Consider the following 27,439-nt stretch of genomic DNA (forward strand, 5'->3'; position numbering starts at 1 on the left):
GCTGATTCACCGGGAGCGAGTGAGAGCTACAATCTGCTTAGACTCAACAACACGGTAGTATCGGTATGTAAATATTCCTGTGCACTTGTTTTTTTGTCTTGTCGCTGTGTTATATAAATACTGTCGACTTAATTTGCTTAATAATCTTGAATTATTTTCAGCGATATATGTTATGGGATAAATATTTAAGTTACATACGTTACCATGAAACTATATGTCTCGCATGTTGCAACAGGTTGTTGTAAGCGCGTGTGCTTTGTTTACATTGGCAGCAGGATATGTGTAATACGTGGCAAAAAGTTATCAAATGTCTGAACACGCATATGGAAGATGTTTTTATGTGAAGTAGATGTAATAAGGAGACTTTTCTAGTTGTTTTTGTGCCATTGTTACATGTTGAAGCATGTCTTGCTCATTTGATAATAGAGCACAGCAGATTGTTGTCTGATCAGCATAGATTAAGATGATAATGAAAGGAAACGATCATATCTGAATATACTGTTGTGGGACACGAGCTTTTTGTGCACTTGTGCCAGTTCCAGTACTTAGCCTATTTTGTTGTTTCACTCGTCAGTCTGCTACAATTTTATAATGCATACATTTATCTATCGTTGTTGCATCTTATTTTTGATACATGACGCCATTTTTGCATGTTCAGAATTTGTGAAGGGTTCATCAATGATTTTGAAGACCCCGCAGTCACTAATTTGACCAAGGTTACCACAGTGAAAAAAAAAAGGGTGCTCAGTAGAGGAACTTCTTGAAATTTGATGATTTCAGCATCTTTTCATAATTTTGTGATAAAATGAAAATAAAATAAAAAATCATAAAGACTAAATTTAATAATTTTTTTTAGTGTCAGTATTCAGGCTGTCTAAAAAGTTCAGGTGATACCTTAAAAGGTTGATGATTCATGCTCACTGCATAGATTTTTGTCCAATCAAATACTTTCTAAAGTTGCATTTCTAAATTGCCCCTTCTAATACCGCTTGCCCAATACTAACTAATTTAAAAGGAGACAATACCTTTGTTATGTCCCACCTCAGTTTCTATAGGAAATCCATGAACAGAGAAAAGAAAATGGTTCTTGTCGAGAAGGTCTTTAATGACAGTGGTGGAAAATACTAAAGTTACCAAAGGTTTTTGTAATCGCAATAACTAGTAACTATGATACTTTGGCAGAAACCGTGGTTACCATGGTAAATGTTTGTAAGAGGTGTTCAGTTCCCCAGGGAATAGTGAAACTGAAACTGCTGTGAAAAGCATGTGGAGGCGGTGGTGCCCATGTTTTGTATAGTTTTGTCATGTGATTAACATAGCATGTCAGAAACCTTTTTCTTTCTGAGTCATTGCTAGAACTGGGCTTGTGTGGTTTGCTTTTGTCTATGAAGAATTAGAAACACACGGATTTCCATGTCCTTGTTGGGATTTAGGCTACCAGACTATAAAGCACCACTCTATTTAATTATCTAAAAATCTACTCATAGACTAACCCTAAATAAATATGGCATTTCAGATATAAATCAAGTATAATGAATAGACCCTGTATGAACCTTTGTCAGGTTTTGACATTGACATTTTCGAAAATTTTGTTCCCAAAATATTCCCACAAAATATATGTGTATTTTACCTGCCTGCATTAACTCAATTATATTTAGTCTCACTTAGGTAAAAATAAATGGTGTAGTTGTCAGCATACACTATTTATCTTCATACACAGGCTACATTACCGCGAGGTAAGTGTGGCTGTCCAGGGGTAAATGTCCTTCATTTGCTGCATTTATTTGTCCCAGGTGCTGGATTGACCTTTTTACCTATACATGGATTCAGTTACTTGTATTTGTTTTTACTCGTTTTACTTGTTTTGGAACTGGTGGCAGTGTCTTTGAAGACTGAGCGCAGCGGGATTTTCTGGTAGTGTCTGGAGATTATGGTGTTATTCATGTGAGCTTCGCTGCTCTGTAAACAGTTTCTCTGTGAACTTGGCATGAAGCTGAGAACTTTTGGGAGGCAGGGGGGTGTATGCGCTTTTTTATTAAAATCTAACCAGTCTTTGTTGTCTTTTGGTGCATTGCTGAGTTTTAGTGAGACAGCCCAGCAAGCCCACTCCATGATATAAAGCTGTAGGGAATGGCAGAGTCTCTCTTGCCAAGCACAGTATGAGACATTTGCAGGAGTTAAGGTGGCTGATCTGGCTCTGCACTGGCCCCTTTAAACCTGCTGGAACCATTAATGCCAGTGGTTAGTGAGGGGGGACAAAGTCCTTACCTATACATTTCAAAACAACATAATCTGGCTTGACTGATGCAAAACAAAACTAGACCACTCAAATCTTGATCACTTCGATTATAATCAAGCTGTCTGAAATCAAACACCTGTTTTTGTCACATTGCAAAACTACTCCAGCCACATTATTTTCCCCATTTCTCTGAATTGTTTTAATATTTTTCTATTTACAAATATCATACTGTATGTCTGATTGAATGCTATGAATTTTATGTCATTTTGATTGCTACACCATAGACCCAGTGTTATTTAAGGATTATTTTTTTTATAATATTATAGTATTTATTAATATTTTGAAGTAGATATTTTCATACATCATTTCAATTTCATTTTAGTTCCAGTTGTAGTAATTTTGTTATGTGCTTTTTCATTAGTTTTTGTCTTTAAAATGTTTCATTTTTAGTCATTTTAGTTAAACTTAAACTTAAATTTAATTTCAGTTGGTTGCCAAATGCCAAGACAAGTTTTTTACAATTTGCAAAGTGGAAGTTAAGTTAGCTTTTTTCTGTGAATGTGTGTGCTCTTCCGATTCATTAGACACAATAGTAAATAATTGGAAGAACAACAAAATGCAGTAACACAATGCAAACCAGTTTGTTATGATTATGATAATAATAATAAAAAAAAAGTGATAACAAATAACAGTTTGCTATGTCAAGCAACAGTTTTAGTATAGCTAAAATAACTGGAAATGGCGCACTTGCGCGCACTTACATTAAGAAAAAGGTGAACAGGAGGCTGAGCCCTGTTGGCTTCTCATGATGAGATGCACCTGATGCTTGCGCTCTGCTACGGTCACATATGTAGACCGTCTGTGACCACCATGCATTTTGAGGTCCAGGTGTGGCTTGACATTGCAGCACCACCACAAAGATAATAACTGTTTATTCCTGCATTTAGACACTTTGTTTTTCCTTTTTGGTTTGTTTGTCTTTACTCCTATCCTCCTATTCACATGTACTGCGTGATGCAAATTCACTAAGACTGTGAGCTCTGACAGCAGGAAATTATGCAGTGTCTATAAGCACAGTCTGAATAATGATGTCATGCATGATCATGAGCTCGCGGATGGTCGTGCGAGTGAGAGATTTGACACAGTGAGAGAGTTTTGCAGGCCAGCTATGCCAAACGTTCGAATATTGTGCACATATCTTGTTGATGCCTGCATGCACCACTGACATAACTGACAGACTGCCAAAGCCCAAGCCTGTTGGAGTCTGAGAAGTGGATGAAAGTTTTGTAAGATTTTGCAGCTGCAAACATTGGTGTTGCTTTGAAATTCTGGCTGCACACTCCGAAGGCTCCAGAGAGCAACTAAAATGGCCAGAATTCAAAGTTTTCACAATATTTTAAAATCTAGTCAGATAATGTAATTTCATTTGCATCTGTGTGTGTTTGCCAGATATGATTAAGTCAAATTGTATGGGTTCTGTCACTTCGGTCTGTTTACTCTTGGTTTGGTGACAGAGCTCGGACACTCCTATAGTTGTTTGTTTTATGTGCGGAATGTCTAGTTCGATCTAGTTTGGTTTTGGTTCTGTGTTGGGGTTCGGACATTCATGCGTGTGTTTGTCTTCTGTGAGCACACGGGATAAACATTCATTTCTTATTTAGAGGATCATTTCATTGAAAATTTTTTTTTTCATAATTTGGGGATAGTTTGCCCAAAAATTTAAATTCAGTTTATTTACATTTACTCACCCCTGTGTCGTTTCAAACATGTATGACTTTCTTTCTTTTGCGGAACATAAAAGAAGATATTTTGAAGGATGTTGGTAACCAAACTGCTTTGGTCTGTAAATATAGGCCTATCTAAATACCAATTCCGATGCAGCTTCTGAAAAAAATCATGGCCGATGTAGCCTAAAAGTTTATGTGTAATAAATTCTATGTTGAATCAAATAAAATATTTATTTCTAAAACTATTTTTTGTAATGTCTATATGATACTTTTCTCATTTCACACAATAATGACTTTAAGGCCTAGGACATTTAAGCAGCTTTTATAAACGTGCCTTAGAAAAAACATTACTGGTGGTGTGCATTTTGAGACAAAACAATGGCAGGGACATATTTGAAGATATGTCAGTACAAGTTGCTTTCAGTTAAAACAGCTCAAACATGCATTTTAGTCTGGGACTACTAGGCTTAAGCCTTGTCTGTGAAACCGGGGGTGAATGATCTTTTGGGGGTAATTTCTCAGCCAAATTTAATGTGCGATTAATTAGATTAGGCCTAATTAATCGGCACATCATGTTATTAATTAGATTAAAAATGATATTCGCTTGACAGCCCTAGTACTGTATTTTTAAAAAGTGTCACAAAATAGTGTAACAAGTAGTTACAAAAATGGTTACTGTTTAGCATTCATTTCATAAAGACCCTGTTAATTCATAATTCGTTTTTATTGTTAGTTTTCAGGCCATTTCACAAGTTCAGAGAAAATGGTGGTAACTCAAGTTGTTTGACTTTGTTTCGTTTAGGACCTGAAAGCCCTGTTTATTTTTTAGCCCTGTTAACATGGTTTTATTTTTGTCATGTTAATACTTTATGCAAATGTACAAGTAAGAAGAACCTTTTAACTTTTAAATACAGTTACATGACCGGACAAGAAATGGCTGAGGAATATAGTGCTGATAGACAGCATCCAAATCAGTAAATGACGGCTGTTGTTTTTCAGTATGGTTTCAGTATTCAAGTATGGGTGTTGTGAGATGTTGAATGAATTCGGTAGTTGGAGGGAGGTGCTTGCTTTGTTTGGTGTGATAAAGGGGGCTGAGGAAGGGTAGCGTGTAGCCGGATTGTGAATGCAAAGGAGATTCATCAGAGCGAAAACATGTTACGGAATTGGCCCCAATTTACTAGATTGTTCAGCACGTCCAAGTGTGTTTCCTCTATTAAAGTGTGTTTCTTGCAGGGTCTTGATTTAGGAGAGAAAATTGGCCCCTCTCTGATGTGGAAAAATCCTGATCACAATGGTTCTCAGCTTTTGTTACTGTGCCTTTCCTCCTTTGTGACCTTTGAAGGGCATCGGTGACATTAAGGTGGTGCATTTGTCACCCAGTTCCTTGTGAACACTAATGAGACATTAGAGTGCAGTGGTCCTTGACACAAACTTTGATTATATTTACAACACACTGCTTTAATGTATGACGTTGCATCTAAGAAGCCACAGGGGCTGTAGTAGCTCTTTGTGTTATAAATAGTTTTCAGTTGTCAGAGATTTATCAGTAGTCTTTCCTGCAGCTTCACACAGCCTCCATCCTGTATAGAAAGGCCCTGTCGGAGCATGTTGTTTTCTGTTTGGCAGTCAAAAACACTTACACAAGCCTTCAGTGTTTACTGCTGTCACTTCTTGCTGTCAAAGCCACAAATTTGCAACCTTTTTGAACTCTCAACAAATGCAAGTACAACATAACTCATCCTGTAAAGCCAGTAGAGCAATCCTGTAAAGTAGGCTAAGTAGAACGATTCTTCATTATCACATGATGAGCAATAGGGCTGGTCAATATATTGAGAATTTACAATATATTTTGTAGTATTTTGTTGACTATTCAAAATCACACAATATTGTGATGATTTAAATGTTTTTTTTTGTTTTTTTATATATTTTTTTTATACTATTTTGTGCCCACTCGTGTCAACCTGCATGAAATCATTAGGACAGACATTTTAATAACATCTTATTTAGCATAAATTAGAAAAGTTGAAAAGTTTGATCAATTTCAAATCAGCTAAAAAAAATCAATTATCAATGGAAGTTCACAGATGACATTTCAGATGCATAGCTATGTTTTAATAAAAATACAGATAATTATAATTTATTATATTATAACTTTGGTGCATATACGCTATTGTACCCGAACAGTAAATAAAGTTTGGGGTCAGTAAGATTTTGAAAAAAAGAAAGAAATGAATACTTTTATTCAACAAGGAAGCATGCAAGTGATCAAACGTTACATTAAAGATATGTATAATATTACAAAAGATATTCTATCTAAAAAATATGTATTATTTTTTTTATTTTTTTACTTTAAAAAATTGACATTGACAGGAATAAGAAATGTTACTTGAGCATTAAAACCACATATTAAAATGATTTCTGAAGGATCACATGAAATGTATAATGTATACTGTATTTCTGTTCTGTTTAAAAACAGTGTAAATAAGCCTTGTTTATTGTAATTATTTTAAATATTTTGACTCTACTCCAGTAGTTTAAAGGAAAATACCTTCATATTGAAATGGATCAAATCCCCAATGAATAGCTAATGTTTTTTTTTTTTCTTCTTAAACCTTCCTTAGGTGGGCATGGCGTTCAAGATTTGTTGGAGTGAGACAAAGTTACAAGGTGCAAGCAACTGAAGACACAGGACAGAACTCCCCATGGCTGCTACAGCCAGTAGCAGAACTGGAACTCCAAGACCGGGGTGGGTCGCTTTTTCAGATGAGGAGTCACAGGCAGGTCAGTATGTCTTTACTCACAAGTCACTGGATATTTTGTGGGTTCAGTTCTCTGGTATCAAACATGGTAAAAAAAAATTATACCTTGAATACTCTGCTGATGAAAGTAATAAATGTAAATGTAAGTACCTATTTGACCAGTCAATAATAGACCTTCTTCAGAGATGATCTTCAGTCTTTACAATGTTAGGTACTGTATAAAGGTACTAGGTCATGTCATTTTCAGAACTCGCAACTTTCCAAACTGTTTCATGGAAGTTTTGTCTATTGAAATTGTTTTTGGAAAGATGAATAATTTTTCAGCTGAACAATTGGCATGTTGTTAAACTGCAGAACAAATCAACTGAACACACTGTACTTCTATCCCTCACAGCCTTATTTTCATTCGTGTAAAAATTAATTATGGCACTACCCTGATTATCTGAGTTTTACACATTTGGAAAACCTTGTCCAATCTTGGATAGAAGGATTGTTGAATGTTACTTTACATGGCAAAGAAAGGCTCTAGATGACTTTCTTGTACCTAATTGAAAAATAGTTTTGCACCATACATAAGGAATTATAAAGACATGTAACCTTTTGTGGATTGGGTATCAGTTTGTTTTACTCTGTCTGAGTTTGCGTTCAGACCTTTCTGTGAGATTCCTGTGTCCTTAGGTCATTGCTCCATAGTGATTACTGCGGGAACGGCCCAGAGCTCTTGCACCCTGCTAGATTTAACATTCAGCTGTGACATTTTAACTGAGCAGAGGCTGTATTTCACTTACCGTGTTTGTGTGTTGTTTCTTCTGCTCTGTAGATGAGCACCACCTCCAGCCCTCTTTAGACCAGCCTGTGCTGGACTCCTCTACTTGGGCAGAAGTACCATGTGTGCCTGGCCACAAGACAGAGCAGACGAACTCCTGGGTTCAGTTTGATGACAAACCATGGTCACCCTCTCCTCCTCCCTCAACGCAGGTAAAAGGTATGAGAACATCTTAAATCTTTTTTTTCTTTTCTTTTTTTTTTGCATTAAAGGTGGAATCTCACTTTGGGATTCACATGCTATGCTACCTAAGGGATGTACAGGATTCAGTACAATATAATCCATCTTCCTTCAGTTTGTTTAAAAATCATTGACAATACTAGAAAACAGGGAAATGCAATGCAAACAGTTTCGAAAGGGGTCATATTGTAAGGAAATAAGATCTTCTGAGAATTAAGTTCTGTAAGGTTAAGGATTCCAGTTTTAAAACAAACTTCCTCCCCTGCCCAAAAAGACCATTTATTGAAACTGCCCTGCTTTTTAATATAAAAAATGTGTAAAATAAATATATTTTTTTTAATGAAGAGTTCATGTAAGTGCATGTACATTTCCTGTTTCATAAAATTAGTACGGTAATAATAGTTTCATAATGAGACTCAAAATAAACTCAAAATAATGTGTGACAGATGCTTCCTCAACAAGTGAGTAAGTAGTCATGTGACTCATGATATTGATAATTCCTCTGGAGCAACCTGGGGTTATGCCTAGCTTAAGGGCACAAAGGCAACCTTTCAGTACCAGCCTTGAGCTTCTAACCATTACACCACACCCATTTCAACAAGTATTTCCCAATGTTTACAGTTTTCCTGAGAAAAAAGTTTTCCATTATTCTACTGAGTTCTAGAAATGAGTTGGGTTGGGCTGATTAGGACTGTGTCACTTCCTTTAGGCCTGATGCTTGGTCTAGACTTGCCTGTCTCTCTTTATCTCTGTCTGTCTCTTTTTTGCACACATTGACTCACCCACCCCCACTCTTGTCAAACCCGGCAGCTTTGCCAGCAACTCTTTCCCAGGAAATCTCCTATGAGAGGCCGGGTGCAGCAACACGCAAATGGCCAAACCCTTCAAACCCTAATTGAAGCCATAAGCAGAGTTTTCATCTCAGCTGTTGTTGCTCTTGCATGAAATCTGCCTAAGGATGAAGTCCAGGGTGCAGCCACTCTATCATTCTTTCATAATATGATCACTAAGAGATCAAGCCTGGGTTTGTTAAAGTACTGCTTATTTACTCTGATTACAGGGGCTGTCCAACATATGATTTCTGGTTTGATGCCTTTATTTTCTTGTGTGGTCTAGAGAGGAAGGTTTAGCAGCCAGGAAGCCAATGTCATATGTTGGGTTTATCCAACCACAGTGTCTTAAATTATTTATATTCGAAGGCATCCAGATTCATATTATTTTAGATCAAATGAATACTAAGGGGTAGGGGTAGGTGTGGTTGGTGGGTGAGGGGAGAGAGAGAAAGGAGTAAAAGCAGTTTATCTTTTATTGCTAATGCAGCAGAAACCTCATGTTGCCATGGTTATATTAAATAAGTATATTGTGAACATAATGCGATTTATTGACTAAAAATCATTAGAGTACATTTGGATCCATCTGAGCACATTTGGATCCATCTGAAGTTGTGATTATGGTGATATCAGTGGTTTGGGAACCCTCAGGAAAAGGAGTGTTAGGTGGAGTAATCCCACATGCACACTTTTTTTCTTTTCTCATAGACTGAGAATATTATTCAAATCTTTAAAACTATTCACTTGAAACATTGAGATTCCACTTATCACTATCAACATGGATAAATGAAAATACAGAGATTTTTTGGTTTTGAATGTATTGAATTTGGTTCGAAAACTAGTTAAAGTGTAATAGTATACGTGAATGAACAATGTTTACTCGTTCTCTCTGTTACTTGGATCGAGAAATTCATGTTTATTTGTCAGCTAAAGTCTTTTGACAGCTCCAGGGCTTTCGTGAAAACTACAGATTATACTTCAGCATTTTGGCATCCACGGACCGTCAGATCAACAGAGGGTTATTAACAGAACAGTTATTGTAAAAGTAGGTTTATCTCTGAATATTGTATCTTACTTTGTCTACTCTTTAAACAGCATTATGGTAAAAATGGAACACTATGGCAACATCTTTCTTACCTGAACGCGACAGCGTTTTGCTTCGGGTAGTTGAAGAGAACTGACGGAACGGCAGTTTCTTTCAGTTTTTACCCTCTTTTTGGCAGTTACATTTATTAATTTAGCAGACGCTTTTATCCAAAGCGACTTACAAATGAGAACAATAGACACAGTTAAACTAACAATAGGACAACAATATGCAAGTGCTATGACCCTTCCCAGTTTAATCTTAACACAGTATGTGTACTTTTTTTTTATAATTTTTATTTTTTATTTTTATATAAAGATAATGGATATAGAATAGAAGATAAAGTGTTAGTATTAATGGATCAAGTGTTGCCGAAAAAGATGTGTCTTCAGACATTTCTTGAAAATGGTCACGGACTCAGCCGCTCTGGTTGAGTTGGGCAGGTCAGAGACCAGACAGACCAGAAAAAGGTCAGAGAAAGAGATTTTGTGCCTCTTTGAGATGACACCACAAGATGACGTTCACTTGCAGAGCGCAAGTTTCTGGATGGCACGTAAGTCTGAAGTAATGAGTTTAGGTAGGAGGGAGCAGAGCCAGTGGTTGTTCTGTAGGCAAAAGTCAGTGACTTAAATTCGATGCGAGCGGCAACTGGCAACCAGTGCAATTTTGTGAGGAGAGGAGTGACGTGTGCTCTCTTCGGCTCGTTAAAGACCACTCTATCTGCAGCATTTTGGATCAGTTGCAGAGGTTTGACAGTGCAAGCTGGAAGACCTGCTAGGAGAGCATTACAATAGTCCAGTCTGAATCGAACAAGTGCCTGGACAAGGAGTTGTGTAGCATGCTCTGATAGGAAGGGCCCGATCCTCTTATTGTTGTATAAGGCAAATCTGCAGGACCGGGCAGTTCTAACAATGTGGTCTGTAAAGTTCGATCATCAATCACAACTCCAAGGTTCCTGGCTGACTGGATGGAGAAGTTGTGGTGTAGTGTTGGGTTGGCCGGGACCACAAGCAACTCTATCTTCGCAAGGTTTAGTTGAAGGTGGTGGTCCTTCATCCATCCAGAAATGTCTGTCAGACAGGCTGAGATGCGAGCAGCAACCGTCGGATCATCAGACTGGAATGAGAGGTAGAGTTGTGTCATCAGCGTAGCAGTGATAGGATCCTAGTAATGTCATGTAGATGGAGAAGAGCAGTGGTCCGAGCACTGAGCCCTGATCTTTAAAATTGACAGGACGATCTGGTGGTTAACTGTGTCAAAGGCAGCAGACAGATCCAGCAGGATGAGAATTGAGGATTTGGAAGCTGCTCTTGCCAGTCTCAGAGCTTCAATTACCGAGAGCAGGGCAGTCTCAGTTGAGTGTCCGCTTTTGAAACCAGACTGGTTGTTGTTCAGGAGGTTGTTCTGTGTTAGAAAGGAAGAGATCTGGTTGAAAACAACTTGTTCAAGTGTTTTTGCGATAAATGGAAGAAGGGATACCGGTCTGTAATTTTCCAGATGTGCTGGATTTAGAGTGGGTTTCTTAAGCAGTGGGGTTACCCAAGCCTGCTTAAATGCTGTGGGAAAAGTACCAATGTGAAGAGAGGCGTTTATGATGTGCGTGAGTGCAGGTACAACTGAGGAAGAAATGGCTTGAGAAATGGCTTGAAGTAGATTAGTGGGAATAGGATCAAGTGGACAGGTAGTAGGGCGATTGGAAAGGAGGAGTTTGGAGACTTCTGCCTCTGAAAGCAGAGAGAAGGAGGGTAGAATGTGTGTGTTAGCTGGTAAGATGTGTGTGTCAGTTTGTGGTTTGGTAACTTGGCCGCTGATGGTGGTTGTTTTATTTATGAAGAATGTGGCAAAATCGTCAGCTGTTAGGGTTGATGGAGGAGGAGGTTTTGAAAAGCATGCGAGAGTCAGAAGAATTGTTAATTTTATTGTGATAGTACGTCATTTTAACTGTAGAGATATTAGCAGAGAAGGAAGAGAGGAGGGAATGATAAAGACCAAGGTTAATAGGGTCTTTCGATTTGCGCCACTTCCTCTCTGCACCCCTGAGTTTAGAATGATGTTCGCGGAGGACATCAGATAACCAGGGGGCAGAGGGTGTGGCGCGGGCTGGCCTGGAGGAAAGGGGGCAGAAGTTGTCCAAGCAGGATGTTAAAGTGGAGAAAAGAGCATCAGTTTCACTGTTAGTATCTAGTGTTGAGAGCTGATCAGGTGGAGGAAGTGTGGATGAGACCAAAGAGGATAGACGAGAGGGTAAGAGTGAGCATAGGTTTCGCCGAAAGGTGACCTGTGGAGGGGTTTGTGTTGTGTTCTGAGGCAGGTTGAGGTTGAGAGTGATGAGGAAGTGATCTGAGGTGTGCAGCGGAGTGACCAGTGTATGGTCAGTGGAGCAGCAGCGCGTGTAAATAAGGTCTAATTGGTTACCTGATTTGTGAGTAGCCACAGTAGATACTCGTTTGAGGTTGAATGAGGCAAGCAGAGTGTGGAAATCAGTAGTCTGAGGCTTTTCTAGGTTGATGTTGAAGTCTCCAAGAACTATGAGAGTAGTACCATCCTCAGGGAAGGATGAGAGTAGCACATCAAGCTCCTCCAAGAAACTGCCAAGTTGACCTGGTGGACGATACTACAAAATGGATTTGAATAGGCCTAGTGATGGTAATTGAATGCGATTCAAATGAGCTGTTGTCACACAGAGGTGGTAAAAGATAACATTTCCAATCGTTTGAGATGAGAAGACCAGTACCTCCACCCCTTCCGGTCAGGTGAGGGGTGTGTGAGAAAGTGAAGTTAGTGAAGAGGGCAACAGGTGTGGCAGTGTCCTCTGGTTTGATCCAGGTCTCAGTCAGGGCCAGTAGGCTGAGACCTGAATGACTAGAAGTAGATGTAATGAAATCAGCTTTGTTTGACAGCGGACTGGCAATTCCAGAGACCTACGGGAAAAGAGAAGGGTACGCAGGTTGCTAGGATTGTGCTGCCTCCTACGTGTGACATTTGATTTACGCGTGTTAGTAATAGTAGGGATTTGAAAACACATAGTGAAAGAGTGGTCACAAACAGAAAGATGAGAAGAAAAATTGTTTGTGTAGAAGAGAGTAAACAACAAGAAAATAATACTCAAGTGCCTTGTCGGTGTCCTTGCTCGGTGGAGTCGCGCAGGTAGAGTCGCTGGTCTTTACTCTCTTTGGTCTTCACACAATGAGGGCTTCACACGAGGGCTGCCGCGGTATACTATTTTATACTCACCTGAAATGTCGTTATTGAATACAGCTGGACACGCCTCACTAGCAAAACTGTTTATCTCGTGACTAAACGTCAACAAACGAGACTTCACCAACGAGATTTCAGCTCATGAGCACAGTAAACAAACACTGTTTCTTAGTAACTACAACTGCACTTTAAATCAAATGAGAAAAAGATACAAAACACGTACAGTTACTGTCACCTCCTGTTGCTTGACTGCTTCTTTCTAATAATTGCTATAAAACACACTGTATAAATAGTGCGAGCTGGCTTAGGCCACGCCCAAAGGTGTGATAAAACAGTGTTCGTAGTCATCCAGTTTGAAATGTTGACTACAAACACGTTTTTTCAGATTTTCTGTTCCTGTGTTCTCTCCATATTTACGATCCTTTGCAGCCTTTAGCCGCTGCCTACAATATTCTGGATCCTTCACAGTACCAAAAGTAACTCGCTCTTGCTAAATGTTTATTCTTGCACCCGGGAACTATACAAGTTGACACCATTATAACTAAAAGTTTGCTAAGAAGTATTTCCTACTAAAACAAGGCATTTTTTGACTCTGGTCAAGCGTATCCATAGCAGACTAATGGGAGTGGCCTTGGATTTAAAAACTTTTTTTTTTACACATTTCTACTGCATAGGCAGTCACGTTTTATTGAAAGCCCATATTGCCAGTGATGAAGTACCCCTTAAAGAATTTAAACTAATTCAGTTTATTAATTTGAGGTAAGAATCATAATTATTTCAATTTGCTAATGCCAATGAGAACAAGAATTAACTGTTATAAAAAGGGGATATTTTGCTGTGCATATTAGTGACAAGCAGGTCATTGTGTCATTTGCAGCATCACTTGTTTTTTTTCTGCATCAGTTGTGAAGACACACTGAGGGTGTATTGCTTATATTTTCCTTTGGTGACTTAATGTGAGGAACATTCATGGAGTTCTGTAGAAATCAAAACCTTTGGGCGTGCTTAATAAAAGTTTTATGCTCAGTTTTAAAAGTTGTTGAACTATCATTCTTTGTAAGTTGCTTTTCCTAGTAAACATATCGCCATGTATTATTTACTCGCCAAAGCAAGTTTGTCTCTTGTTTTGCCCTTGTCAAGTGATATTCACTATATTCCTCTTAGTTGTTAGTTGACTGTACTTTAATTTTTCAAACTGATGATGCAGTCGTGTCTTAGACTTATCATCATCATAATCATATGACACATCATCTTTTTTGTCTTTGTCACTGTGATACTCACAGTCAGATGATGTCAGTTCAATGCTTCAAACCACTTCTCTGATGTTTTTTTTTCTTGTGTAATAAAGGAAAACATTTACATGATATCCGTTCTTTATCCATTTCAACCCATGTCCCCAATTATTTTAGATTTTTCTTATAACATTGACAAGTTCTTCTTTATGCTGTAGGTAGGCCATAAATGTTTTAAGGAACTACTTTTGTGAACTCTTTTAATTGAGCTCCAGGGGAAAATCCATTGAAAGGGAATAAAACCCTGTATGGTTGGATTTGTTGCTAGGCAGTGTACACATCCTGCTTGGCATGTTTCTGAATCCCTATTGTTTGATTAAGCATCAAAGTTGCCTACATGTATTGAAAGAACTGAAAGTGTGTCATCTGACTTTATATATTTACTCCAACCTGAATCTAGAACCATTGTTGTATGAAAGCATTATTCTATCTACAGTAATTCATAACATAAAAAAAATGTGTCCTCTGATAGCAATTACAGCAGTGCTAATTAAAATCATTGAGTAGATTGATTCAATTGTTTGACGAGGCTGATACACATCAGTATGCTGTGCTATCTTACCTCACCCTTGATGTTTAATCCTTTTACTAAAGCACTTTTCCCCACTGTGAATATTTAATAGTCTCTTGTCCTAATTCAATGATAACACCTGTTCATTAGCAACGCACATTTATTTGCACACACACATACAAGGGTTGTGCACCATTCACAATTAAAAATGACAATGGCTTTGGATTCCAATTCAGTTTCTACACATAATTGTCAGTTGAATTTCAGTTTGAAAAGAAATAGTTTAAGGAAAGTAATTTAAGGAAATTAAAATGGAATGAAATTCCAATAAATTATATAAACAATTATCTATACTACCAATAAAAATATTTTTATTATTTTATTTTTAAATTATTTTATTCAGCAAGGATGCTTTAAATTGATCAAAAGTGACAGTAAAGACTTAGATTCTATTTCAAAAAATTCTATTTCAAATAAATGCTGTTGAACCTTAAGAATGTTAAAAAACCTATCACAGTTGCCACAAAAAAATTAAGCAGCACAACTGTTTTCAACATTGATAATAATAATAACAAAAAAGTTTCTTGAGCTGCAAATCAGCATATTAGAATGATTTCTGAAGGATCATGTGATACTGAAGACTGGAGTAATGATGCTGAAAAAGCTTTTCCATCACAGTAATGAATTACATTTAAAAATATATTAAAATAGAGCACAGTCATTTTAAATTGTAAGTAATCATATTTCACAAGATTTTACTGTATTTGGATCAGTAAATGCAGCCTTAAGAGCATAAGTGACGTCCTTATTTCTGGATGAACTATTTCTTTTTAAATCCAGAATTTTGCTTGTTTATCTCTATAAAGATATTTCTGTTTTATTACAGGTCCCAGACACAGCATTTGCTCTTCAGCTAGTTTCTGGAGTACCGTTCCCCCTTCAGAGAGCAGCTGGACCACCCAATCAGAGGAGCACAGCTCCGTAAGCATGGGGGCGTCTTCCTGTGACCTGCCCTCTCTTAGCACCGAAGAGCCACCCAGTCAAACACCCTCCTGTCCTCACTCTCCAAGTGAGTACCACACACACAGTCTATACTAGTTAATAAATGGGTAACTCTCATCATCCGAACGTCTGCAAGTGGCGGTTTTATATTCACCCAATGCCTCAAACAGTAATTAAAGTCTGTCCCCTCATGAGAAGACATAAGGAAGTGAGAATCGCACAGGAAATGCTTCACACGCTGAATTATCCATCAATAAATCCCTTCCGTTGCTCAGCACAGCCTCCAGGGTCGCATCCAGGAACGCAGGCGGAATGAAAAGACGTCAGGTTTAGGAGTAAATGATGAAGGAATCGGGACAAATAAATTCTCGCGGTCTGTGACAGCTGCTCCTCAGACGCTCCTCTCGTGTGAGTGATGGTGGCTCTGAAGGAACGCTGTGCTGATTTGAGGCAGGACGCTCTCTCTCTCGCAGGTAATTTGCGGCAAAGCGGTTAGCGCTCCTACACGATCCATCTCAGGCCTCTTGCCTCAGCCTTCCAGCAATAGCTCACTCAGACCAGGGTTTCTATGGAGACAGGAGAGGGTGAGGTGCTTAAGACGGTTTTATTTATTAAAATGCAACATGCTTCATTTCTCAGACTGAGGGAAGATGAAGTCACTGCAACATAATTTTCACTTCGGGGAGAAGTGAATAGCAGTGCATGATACTGAGTGTTAGTTAAAGCAGATGTTACACTAAACAACTGTGTAATTACGACAAGCTGCACTAGAGTTTTATCATAAAAAGATTTGAACATTCTTTAAAAAAGAATATAAATATTCTTCACTTTTTCACTTTCCACAAAAATATTAAGCAGCATGACTGTTTCAACATTAATAATAAATCTTTCAAATCAGCATATTTGAATGATTTTTGAAGGATCATGTGACACTGAAGACTGGAGTAAAATTCAGCTTTGTCATCACAGGAATAAATTACATTAAAAATAGAGAATATTTCACAGTTTTACTGTATTTTTGATCAAATAAATATGGCTTTCTTTTAAAAACATTCAAAAAGTCTTACTGACACTAAACTTTAAATGGTAGTGTAAGTCTACTTTGTCACTTTGGATAGTAGCATAACGGAATGAATAATCTGTATATAATAATCTATCTATAATAATAATCTGAATAATAATCTAAGTAAGTACTTTTTTTTTCTGAAGAATATGCGAGTAGAAAAAAGGTGTTCTGAGAGGTTGTTTGGATGTTGCTTTCTGGTTACTCAATTAATGCTAGTCTCTGGTCTCTTGATATGACTTGGGTTGCTCCATGGGATTTTTTTTTTTCATCCATTGTATTGGCCAGGTGTCGGCATACCTGTCCTCAACAAATCGGAAGCTTTGAGGTGTCATTCATGCCTGTAGTACAAATAATCTACATGCTCATTAAACATTTGCAATAGTAATAGCAATCATCAAGTCTTTGTCGAAGCATTTGTGGGTTTTGGATTTTCCATATGGCCTGTCTATGAGAGACACCATTAGACCTACCTACAGGCCTTTGCTCCTGCTCTCAGTATGTTGAAATCTTGGCAGCAGGGTGTTGTTCTGTTTGTTTTCCTTTCACCATGTGACCCAGGGGTGTTGGTCCATGATTGTTTATTTACATCTGAATTGAGAGGGAATTTGCTTGTAATTGCTGATTATTTGTGTACATAGTCCACTGTAATTGTTTGACCTGCTTTCACTGTTTGTACACATTGCACATCTCCATTTTATTTTTCTAGTGAATGTTCTTGGCTTGTGTTGTGTGTACTTTAAGCACTGTATGCCAAATGTTTTCTTTAGAGGGATTCTTTGTGTGTGATTTACAGCTTTTATTCATGAATGAAACATGGTTAGCTATGAATGTGTCATTGTAAGTCGAGAGACTATCGGACACGAGTGAATACAAATATTTATGCAGCAAGGCAGGTCTTTATGAAAGCTTTCTGTTGGGACGTGCAATGTATAAAGGATATGCGATGCACATTTTCATTTCCTTCTTAGTCCATTTCCGGTGGTACGTGTTGAATAGTGTTGTTCATAGAGATGCATTGGGTATGTGTGCTCAAGAGAGGAAGAGAAAGAGCATGTGTGTATGTGGTTTTGTCATATCCAGTGGAGCCCACACAGAAGGACATTGTCGTCAGTTTACAAATCTCTACAGGGAACAGCAGAAGTAAACTGTAATCTCAGATCAGTAGAGGTTATAGAGTAGAGCAACAGCTTGTTTAAGAGTACATCCTGCTGGGAATCTTGCACGCTTTCTCACCGTCTTTGACCTTTGACCCCTGTAAATGTCCTCGCAAAACACCCGCCTCCTGTGACTCACACCTGCAGCTATCACTCCGTTTCACATTATAGGAAATATCTGCCTGCTTCTCACCAGCATAGTTTGGCGAGTTTCAAATGGGATGCATCATGGAAAGCAGGATTTTTCTTACTTGTTTGAAATAAATAGTTTGAAGGTTTAAAATGGGCATTTAAAATGAAATATTACAGTAAGAGTGCCAATCTTGAGATCAATACATGCATTTGATGTGAACAATAATCAGTTTAATGGGTGTAGTAAATTCTGCAGTAATCCCCTGGTAATGCTCTTGGTTTGTTAGAAGGACTGATCTGAAACCAGCAAAATAAAGGTCAGTAGCTCAGTGCTGTAGGAAAGGATTGAGCGATCTCAAAGCAGATCAAGGCATCAGTGCAAACACAAGCTGTCACCCATTTGTCTCAAGTCTTAGTTTGCAGTCAGATGCCGGTTGACTTGCACATTTTATAGCTGTATAAAAATAGTTGTTTGTTGCACACCATCGTATTATTGATGAGTCAGTTTCTGCATCACTTTTTCACATAATGTCTTCTCTTTTATATGACACATAATCTGGATATTCATGGACATGGTTACAGACAAACATGAGAGAGCTAAGTGCTGACCTTGTTTCCCACCAGTCGTATTTTTAAAGACTGCATTTCTGTGTCGAGGTGTGGCAGAGTTTCTGTAAAGACAGCTACCTGTCAAAAGCTTAAGACGACTCCTGAGAGGGAGGCAGGCAGATCAACAGGCATCTACAAGTCTGTGCGGGCACTCCATGAACAGAGGAGGTCATGTGACCTGCTTCTTACTGCTTGGTGCCGTAGTGAAGTCTCACAATCGGTGTCCCATCTGTTTTCTCTCTTTAGCACCTGGACTCTTGACTGCTGTACTGGTGAGTCTCTTTCCCTGTGGCAGGCTTTGCATAGAGTGTTTGTATCAAAGTTTTGGCTGACTTTGGCTTATAAATGCTTCTGGATCAACATTGTTGCGATATGAGTTTTGATTTTCACCATTCTTCCTTCCTCTTTTAAGAAACATATAACATGGGCAACTTTTTTTGCTGATTAAGCATGCATTCATCTTTCAATTCTGTATTTTAAGATTTAAGTTTGTGTAGTTTGTTTTAAAAAAGAAGCGGGGTGTTGGAATCCCACTTGGCATAGCTTATACAGCCTCAGGATCAGCACTCTATCCATGCTGAGTTTTACTTAGAGCTAGAAGTTTGAAGAAATACCAGTAGGTTGATGCTTAGCAACAGGCTTTTGCTTTTTTGATTTACTCAGTAGAACGGAATCTCTAGACTGCAAAAGAATTATTTCAAACTTGAGAAGCAAGGTTGTGTAAGATACTGTTGTTCTTGTTATAAGTATCAAGTAAAAAAAAAAAACTTAATTCGAGATATATTCTCAGAAAGTAACTTAATCAGTTTTGCTTAAGCAAATTGGTCATGTTTTAAGGATGATTAAAGTATTATTATTATTTTACTGGAAAAATATATATACCGATTAAGAAAACTAATTTTGCAGTGTATACGTGTGTTTTGCGATTAAACTGCAGCTTTGTTGGAAGAAAAAATATTGATAATATTGTCAATTTGTTAGATTTTTTGTTTGGTTTTTTTGTGTGAATTTAACTCAAACTTGGTTGGACCTTGAACCTTTGTTCTGATGGTTACAATTTGTATCTCACCCTCTGGCTGATTTGATGTAGCTCTTGTAAGAACATGATCAAACTTGCTTTGAAGGTGTGCAGATTCTGTTCATAAGTATTCATGTTTGGGGCATTGCATTCACAGGAATCATTTTTTTTTCTGAGCTGGGATAATCTTTTAACCTCCTTCCTCCAGGGCTGATAATATCTGAGTCTTGAAGTCTCTTTATGTCTGTGGTCGCTTCTGTGTGTGCACATGTTGTGTATTGTAGTCTTTTATTACTTTCTGTTATATTAACTGTTTCAGTTGAGTAGATTTGTAGTGTGATAAACCCTGTTGAACTAACATGAGAAGATTAGCAAAGCCGCAAGCCATAGCGTGCACACTCTCTCACATTAAATAGTAAATGTTTTAAGAGACTGGGAAAAGGTAGCCTGAACAATTCAAGTACACATTATTAGCTGTTTATGGATTTTGCTCTATAATTCTATTACAGATCATAAAAAGGGTTGTTTGTGGCTTTTGATTTGGTCTATAATTCTATTTCAGATCTTATCATTGTTGTTTGTAAATTAGCATGTGTCAAAGTCTGGGGGTGCATATATGCTCTCAATGCATAGTGCAGTCATGCCAGTTTTCAGCCTGTGAGACAGACCATTCACTGAGTGCTTTGTTGCATTGGCAGAGAAAGTAGGTCTGAGGTGGGGAATGCTGGTGCCTAGCAACAGGTAAAGACTCTCTCTCTAATTTGGCATTGGAGAACTGGAACAGACAAGAGTTTGAGCTTGATTTTAAAGTACCAAGAGAGCAGAAGGATTCATTAATGAATGGATGATCATTTTTGCTATCACTCTTATTTATGCTTATTTGCCTAAGGTACATTTATAATCAGTGTCTCCTTTTTAAATTAAACTTGTTTACATGACATAACAAAAAAAAAACTATTTTTGTGTGAAATCAATCTTTTGAAGTGAACTGTTGCATAGCAGTTACAATAAATTATTAAAAAAATGTGAATGAGGGTAAAAATTTCTAACAGCAAGAATGTCTATAATGTAGTAAATAGTCAAATTATTCACAACTAAGTAGGGGAATTTCACAAAGTAATTCAAGCTCTTGTGGTATGTGTAGCCACTATCTTCTGTGACCTTGGTGTAACTATAAAGATTTGTTTTTGTCCTAGTGCAAAAAAACACACAACTCAACGTAACACAACGTAAAGTCACTTACACCTCTTGTTATGAAATATTAATATATCTGTATTGAAATTAATGTGTAGCATGTGAAAGAGAGTAATTGTATGTATAAGTGCTTGTGAATCGTAGTTGATTAGAAGCTGTCTGCTTTCTGTTAGTGGAAATGTCTTTCTTTCCAGCTTTTTTCTTTTAGACCTAAATAGTCCGACCATTGTGACTTTTCAGAAATAGGTTTCAGAAATAAACTCAAAAGGGAGTGGAAACACCAAGGATGTCATCCATTTTGTTGTTTATAACATTATGTCTGCCTCTCATAAATATGACATGTGCCTTTGTTTCTGTTGATTACTGTGAGAGAATGCTTCTGTTATAAAAGGAATTATATATCAGAGAGCTCAAATTTGATCTGAAAGTGTTAAAACAGCTCTGTCTTTATTTATTGATAGATTCTTCTGTGTGCCAAGAGGATGAAGAAATAACCATGGATTCATTCAGCTGGACAGCAAATAACCAACACACTAATGGCCATTCATATGTCACCTCCAACCACTTTACCAGTTGGGTTACTTTTGATGATGATGATGAGGACATCCAGTCTCCAGGGAGACCTTCTAATATAAAACTGGATAATCTCAACAATTCTCCACTGCAGGATGCCAACAGCAACTTGATTTCCTCTTCCATTTTTGGTCAGATGACAGAGAGACACATCCTGGACTTGGCCCCTAATGGCACCAATTCCATCTTTGCCTTTGATAACACACTATCGAACAACAGTGTCCCTTATAACAAGAAGAACCCTTTCCTCGATGATGAGTTCTCCAACCTACAACCTTCTCCTATTAACCCTTTCAGTGCCTTTTTTGACAAAACAGACCTGAAAACGTCCCAAGGCATTGGCTTGTGTCCAGAGGCACAGAATATGTCCAGCTTCAGCTCACCATTCTTTGAGTATCAAGATGATGAAATCAAAAAGGAATCTATTTTGCTTTTTTCAGCTCAGAAGGACTCTGCAATTGGAAAAGTTAGTGTCCCACCAAGTTTTCCTGTGGAAGGTCTGGATCAACTCAAGAATATACACATCTCTGACCCTGACCATGATGGTAGTCCTACACTACCAGATGATTCGGTGGATGAAGTTTGCACAGGTGATTCCACCTATGAACCAGACCACATGACTCCTCAGGAAGGCTGGCCCATGCTCCTGCGCATCCCTGAGAAGAAGAACATCATGTCCTCACGTCACTGGGGACCAATATTTGTCAGATTGACGAACAGTGGCCAGCTGCAACTTTTCTATGAGAAAGGGCTGGAAAAGCCCTTCAAAGAGTTCCAGCTGAACTCCCAGCATGAGATATCTGAACCCAAGCTCCAGAACTATGACGAGAACGGCCGGGTTCATACCATCAGTTTAGACAATGTGGTTTACAAGGAGAAGAGGAAGATCCAGCCCAAGGTCACTGTGGTTCATTTGCCCATAAGAGAGCAAGTGGTGAAACTTGGGACCACAAACTACCAGGACTTCTTGAGCTTTCGTCATGCTCTGCAGGAGAGGCTCGTAGGACTCTCAGTGGATCAAGAATGTCTCAACTGGCCAACGACTTACACTGACGAGGAGGTCCACGTGGAGGTGAGAGATAACTTTTATGGGATTCTGTCCAAAGGGGACAGCCGTATCTTGGAGCAGCTAGTTTTGACCCGAGTGAACATGCTAGCATTCTTGAATGGATCTCCACCTTGTAGTATCGGCCTAAATGATGTCCAGGTCAAAGGTAAAGAGGTGGTTTCTCGGCATGACATAATTCCAAACACAACATCACGTTGGATTCAACTGCGGGATTGTCGGCTGCATGAGTGTGCAGACCAGTTAGAGTTCACAGAGTCCCGTGCCATTACATTTAGTCCACCGGTTGGTCGTCGCTTTGAACTACTGCGTTTCCGCACTGCGTTCGCAGAAAAATCCCTTCCCTTCACCCTGAGAACAGTCGCTTGCGTCAGGGGTGCGGAAGTGGAGGTTCAGTCCTGGCTGGTCATGTCAACGGGATTCTCATCCAATCGGGATCCTTTAACTTTAATACCATGTGAGAACGTTGCTATCCGTTACCCCATACCAGAAATTTGGGCAAAGAACTTTAGGCGGGAGAGTGTGACGGGAGAAAAGTCCCTGAAGGCTCGGTTCAATAAAGGAGCCAGCTTTGGTTCAACCAGCACATCAGGGTCAGAACCAGCCATGAGGGTCACGATCGGCACGGCTAAATACGAACAGGCCTTTAGGTCTGTGGTGTGGAGGATCAGTCGCCTGCCAGACAAGAACTCAGGTGAGAACTTAGGTCTGAATTTGAGGTAGCTTCGTAGCTATGGTGTCAAATGATGTGACAACAGGAATTATCTTGGCTCTTGAAAAGGTTTTGAATGCAGGAAGGTATCCTTGGTTGTTTCCAAGTTAAAGTAGTTGAGAAGTCACACAATTTTTGTGTTTTCATAATGAATCAATTGCTGTCACTGAGAGTACTCATGGTCTTCCCTGTTTTTTTGGTCAATTTATTGACCTAAAAATCTAAATAGTTAGATATAGCATTAGCGTAGAATAGCCATGATGCGCTCTGTACATTTCAGGTTAAACTGATCTTGTTCTCCTCTGTTACTCTTATGCAATATCAAAGCTGTGTTAGAGCTGTTTTGTTTTATCTAGCTACTGTATTTCATTAGATGGAGGTTAGATCAATCAAGTCAGTAAATGAACCAACAATTTTGTCACATTGTAATGATTTTTTGCCATTGCTCTGTTTGAAAGATTATGCAATGATGCCAATATTTGAGAACGCTACTCTTATTTTAGTGTGTTTTTCTCTATTATCATGATGAGAATATTATTATAGATAGTAGATTAAGGATTTTTATGTTTTGATGCTGCTGAATAAATCCTCACAAACCCCCAAATCACAATGCTGCGGTAACAAGCCATGCCTCTAATGCAGTATTGACTCTCAAAGCAAGTGCAGTGGTGTAGAAATAATCTTTTATCCTTTTTGTTGATTTTCTGTTGTCATAGCATTTGCATTGTGGCCAGTGCTGGTATTTTTTTCTGACAATGGCCGGTGCTTTAGGCTTTTCAATAGTACATCAGCAGGGTACCCTCCCCCTGCATGAATCTGATTGGTTAGACAAAGCTCAAGCTGTCATTATCTGTTAATTCACAGACTCACTGTCTGACATCCTTGAGCTTTACAATTCAGTGCAATGAGTTTTTCCTCAAAATTTTTTTGACTCTGTTCTCTGAAGTAATGTTTCAAGGAAAAAAATTGAAAATTGAAAAAAGTTAATTTACTCACCCTCATGTCCTTCCAAACCCATATGACATTATTTTTCAATAGACTATAAAATTAGATATTTTGAAGAATGTCTGTCAGGCTCCTAAAAGGACAAAAACACTATATAAGTATCATAAAAGTAGTTCACATGACTCGTGAGCTATAGTCTTCTGAAGCCATACAATAGCTTTACAAGAGCAATTTTAAAGGATATGTTTAGGTTTAAGTTTCACTGAATATTAGCATTTTGTTTTTTGCATATTCAAACATGTGTCGCCATCAAGATGAACATAAACCAAAACTGTTTCTGGCCTCACTGACATCAAGTCTGGCACACCTGACATTTCTTGAGTTATCTTCAGTTCATTTTAGCAGAATCGAGGCCAGTTCTGTGCTAATGATAAATTATATATTATGCAGCTCAGGTCCTTCATCTAAAATGCCATGTACTGTAGTAATTTGCATTAATTAATGATTTGCTTTAATATTGCATACATTACATTAATATGGTTGTGGATGGTATTTTTTGTAGCACTGGGACATCCTCATACGTTCTTCTGTCGTCTGGAGCTGGGCTCTGATTGGGAGGTGCCTCCTAAATTTGAGTGCCTGGTAGAGGTTGAGTTTGACATGCCCTCTGCTTCTGCGTCCAAAGCCACCGTTCGCTCTCTGTCCGTGGGGGACAGAACTGACTTGAAGAAATGGATCACCTACAAATCACATTACTCCTATCAGGTATTGTGTGTGTGTGTGTGTGTGAGGGGAAGGTGGAGAAAGCTGTGCCACCTTTTACTTAAGTTGTCCTCTAGGCAAGGAGCAATGCGGTCAAACTAACAAAACTTTCCACACCTTAGGGGTACACTGTGCCACATTGAATCAGTATAAATATAATACGAATTTACTGCATTTTTAAATAACATTTTTAACATAAAGTGATTTATTAATGCACAATCCAATGCCTTATTTTGCTCCAGATTACTCAGATTTTCATTAACCAGCCACAAAAAAAGGTTAATATTAATTAATACATTTTATTTATAATATTGTGTATTAGTTATAGTATTTGTAATAGTATTAATATACAAATCAGTGTAAAATGTAAAATATGTATTTTTATATTATAATATAACTTAAAGTGCTCAATCACAGGTAGTTTTATATGATTGGTTCTTTCTAAATACAGTATACGGTCACATGACATATTTTGCACGTTTGCTAGACTAAAGGTTGGCACATCTTACCCCACTCTCCACTAAATATGCGTTAGCGCAGTGATTAAAACTATGTTTATACCTTGTTAGATGTTATACACCTGTCCTCACCTTCAAAATCACACTTTAGGAAACCGGTAATTGAATGTGGTTATTTAGTGGTGATTTTCAAGCCCTTCGGGACGGGTCTGAGCTAAATGTCATGTACCCTTGTGACAAAGCCACTGAAAGACAAGTTGTCACGCTCAAGCAACCTGCTGCGTCAGCTGCCAGAGCTTGTTTTCCCTACTGCATTCCGAACATGTCATTAAGGTGGCTGGAGCCGTTTTCTACAAACATCTGTTCCTATTACTGTTCAGCAGCCACAGGGAGTGATTCATCACTGAGCAGAGGTGTGCAACAAACAGCAGGAACAAGATGTAAAACTCTGCCTGTAACCTCCGTATAGGAATGACAGTGAAACCTGCTGATGAAGCATCTTGCTGTATATGATAAATGCATAATAGCTGCATGGCAGGACAGTGGCAGAAGGTGTCTGAACCCCAGTGAGGTCAGTCATGGGCAGATTGAAATGGCATGAGCATGTGGAAACAGGTGATGCCTCACTAGGTCATTACTCCCAAATTCCTTGCCTTGTAATGGACTGCCTCCTTGTGGCAAGCATTTGCTACTACTCAACTTGCACTTGCTTCTGTTGTCCTGTAGGTGGCAGTCGAGCGGAAGAATGAGAGCACAGTGGACAGTCCTCAAAACGAGAAGCCAGACGAGTGCACTCATCAGTGAGGAACCAGGAAAAGAGGGAGGGTCACAGGTTGCACTTGTTGAACGAGAGAAAGTTCAACCCTGAACTAGTTTTCGTTTACATTTACTGCCCATTTGGGCAATATTTTGAAATTGAAACATATTCAGTAAGAATGATATGTAGAAAGGGAAAACACACCACAGACCCCTCGCAAAACACTACAGCATATTTCCAGATCTCCACATTTGTTGCATGTCTAAATATTTCAAGAATATGAATTACTGTTGCAGCAAAGTACAGAGCTTTTATTTTACAGACATGAAAACATTGCTCTGCCCATAGTGAATCACTCACAATCATCTCATTAAGTCCAATAATCATCTTTGCCTGAAACAATGCAGCTGCCATCTGTACTGCAGATATCACTGAGATTTTGTGTACATTTGTGTATATTTTGGCTATGAACAGTCATTTTCTTGCTATTTAACTTTGTACAGAGAATAATGAGGGACTCGTTAACTAACACATTTCAGAACTGTTTTTAATTAGAAGACAAACCCTCACTAATTTCTAGTTAAAAATAAATGCTTTTATAATGTAGTATACATGTATAATGTATAAACTAGTACAAATGTACTAGTGATGCGAATTGTTTACCTTAGATTTGTGTTCATGAGTCTATTATAAGCACATTTTAATTCGTTTTCATGAATATTTATATTTGAATTCCATTTACAGGCTTTTTTTTTTTTTTTTTTTTGATCAGCACAAATTCCAAATGAAAATATCATTCACGTTCAATTGATCTTCAATCTTGAATTAAAATTTTGCCAAACAATGAGTTCTTAAAGCAGAGTATTCCTATGAGGGGAAATAGATCATATGTCAAATACCATGTAGCCTACTTTGCACATCTTGTTGAGTTTAAATGAGTGTATTTTTTTTTACTGAGTTTAACAATTACTTGGTTCAAAATGACTAAAGGGGGCTTACATTTTGTGTTAAACTAGTGAAAACTGCTGTAATGATGTCTTTGATTTTTTTCTGTGTGCTTTGAACATTTTTTTCTTCACAATTCTTTTCAGGTGTACTACATCATTTAACTAATGGTTGTTGACATTATACTGATAAGTAATAAGTGCTTAAATATATTTAAGATAACACTTCCCAAATAATATTTGTGCATTATTTCATTTTATGTTGTTTTGGTTTCGGGAATCGCAGTTGCTTTGATTGTTCCCTGTGCACAAACCTTGAATGATTAAAAAAATTATATAATGTATGTTTTAATCATAATTAAAATGATTATGATTTAAGATAGTGCTGTTTTGTCCTG

General features: G+C 38.1%; 1 protein-coding gene across 3 annotated transcripts; it reads left to right on the plus strand.

Moving 5' to 3' along the window:
* ston2 (stonin 2) lies at positions 1–27,419 on the plus strand. Of its 3 annotated transcripts, none has more exons than XM_084097831.1 (7): positions 1–63; positions 6,591–6,750; positions 7,549–7,713; positions 15,536–15,718; positions 21,286–23,157; positions 24,683–24,885; positions 26,067–27,419. In XM_084097831.1, the coding sequence occupies exons 2-7, from the start codon at positions 6,672–6,674 to the stop codon at positions 26,142–26,144; spliced, it is 2,580 nt and encodes an 859-aa protein (XP_083953957.1). In that variant the 5' UTR covers positions 1–63; positions 6,591–6,671; the 3' UTR covers positions 26,145–27,419. The 3 variants fall into 3 exon arrangements, with proteins under 3 accessions (XP_083953957.1, XP_083953958.1, XP_083953959.1); XM_084097832.1 differs by having other exon boundaries at positions 31–63; positions 7,549–7,706; XM_084097833.1 differs by lacking the exons at positions 1–63; positions 6,591–6,750; positions 7,549–7,713; positions 15,536–15,718 and adding an exon at positions 19,128–19,228.
* The last annotated feature ends 20 nt before the right edge of the window (positions 27,420–27,439 follow it).

Source organism: Abramis brama, assembly GCF_963993115.1.
Source record: "Abramis brama genome assembly, chromosome: 21".
NCBI classification, from domain to species: Eukaryota; Metazoa; Chordata; class Actinopteri; order Cypriniformes; family Leuciscidae; genus Abramis; species Abramis brama.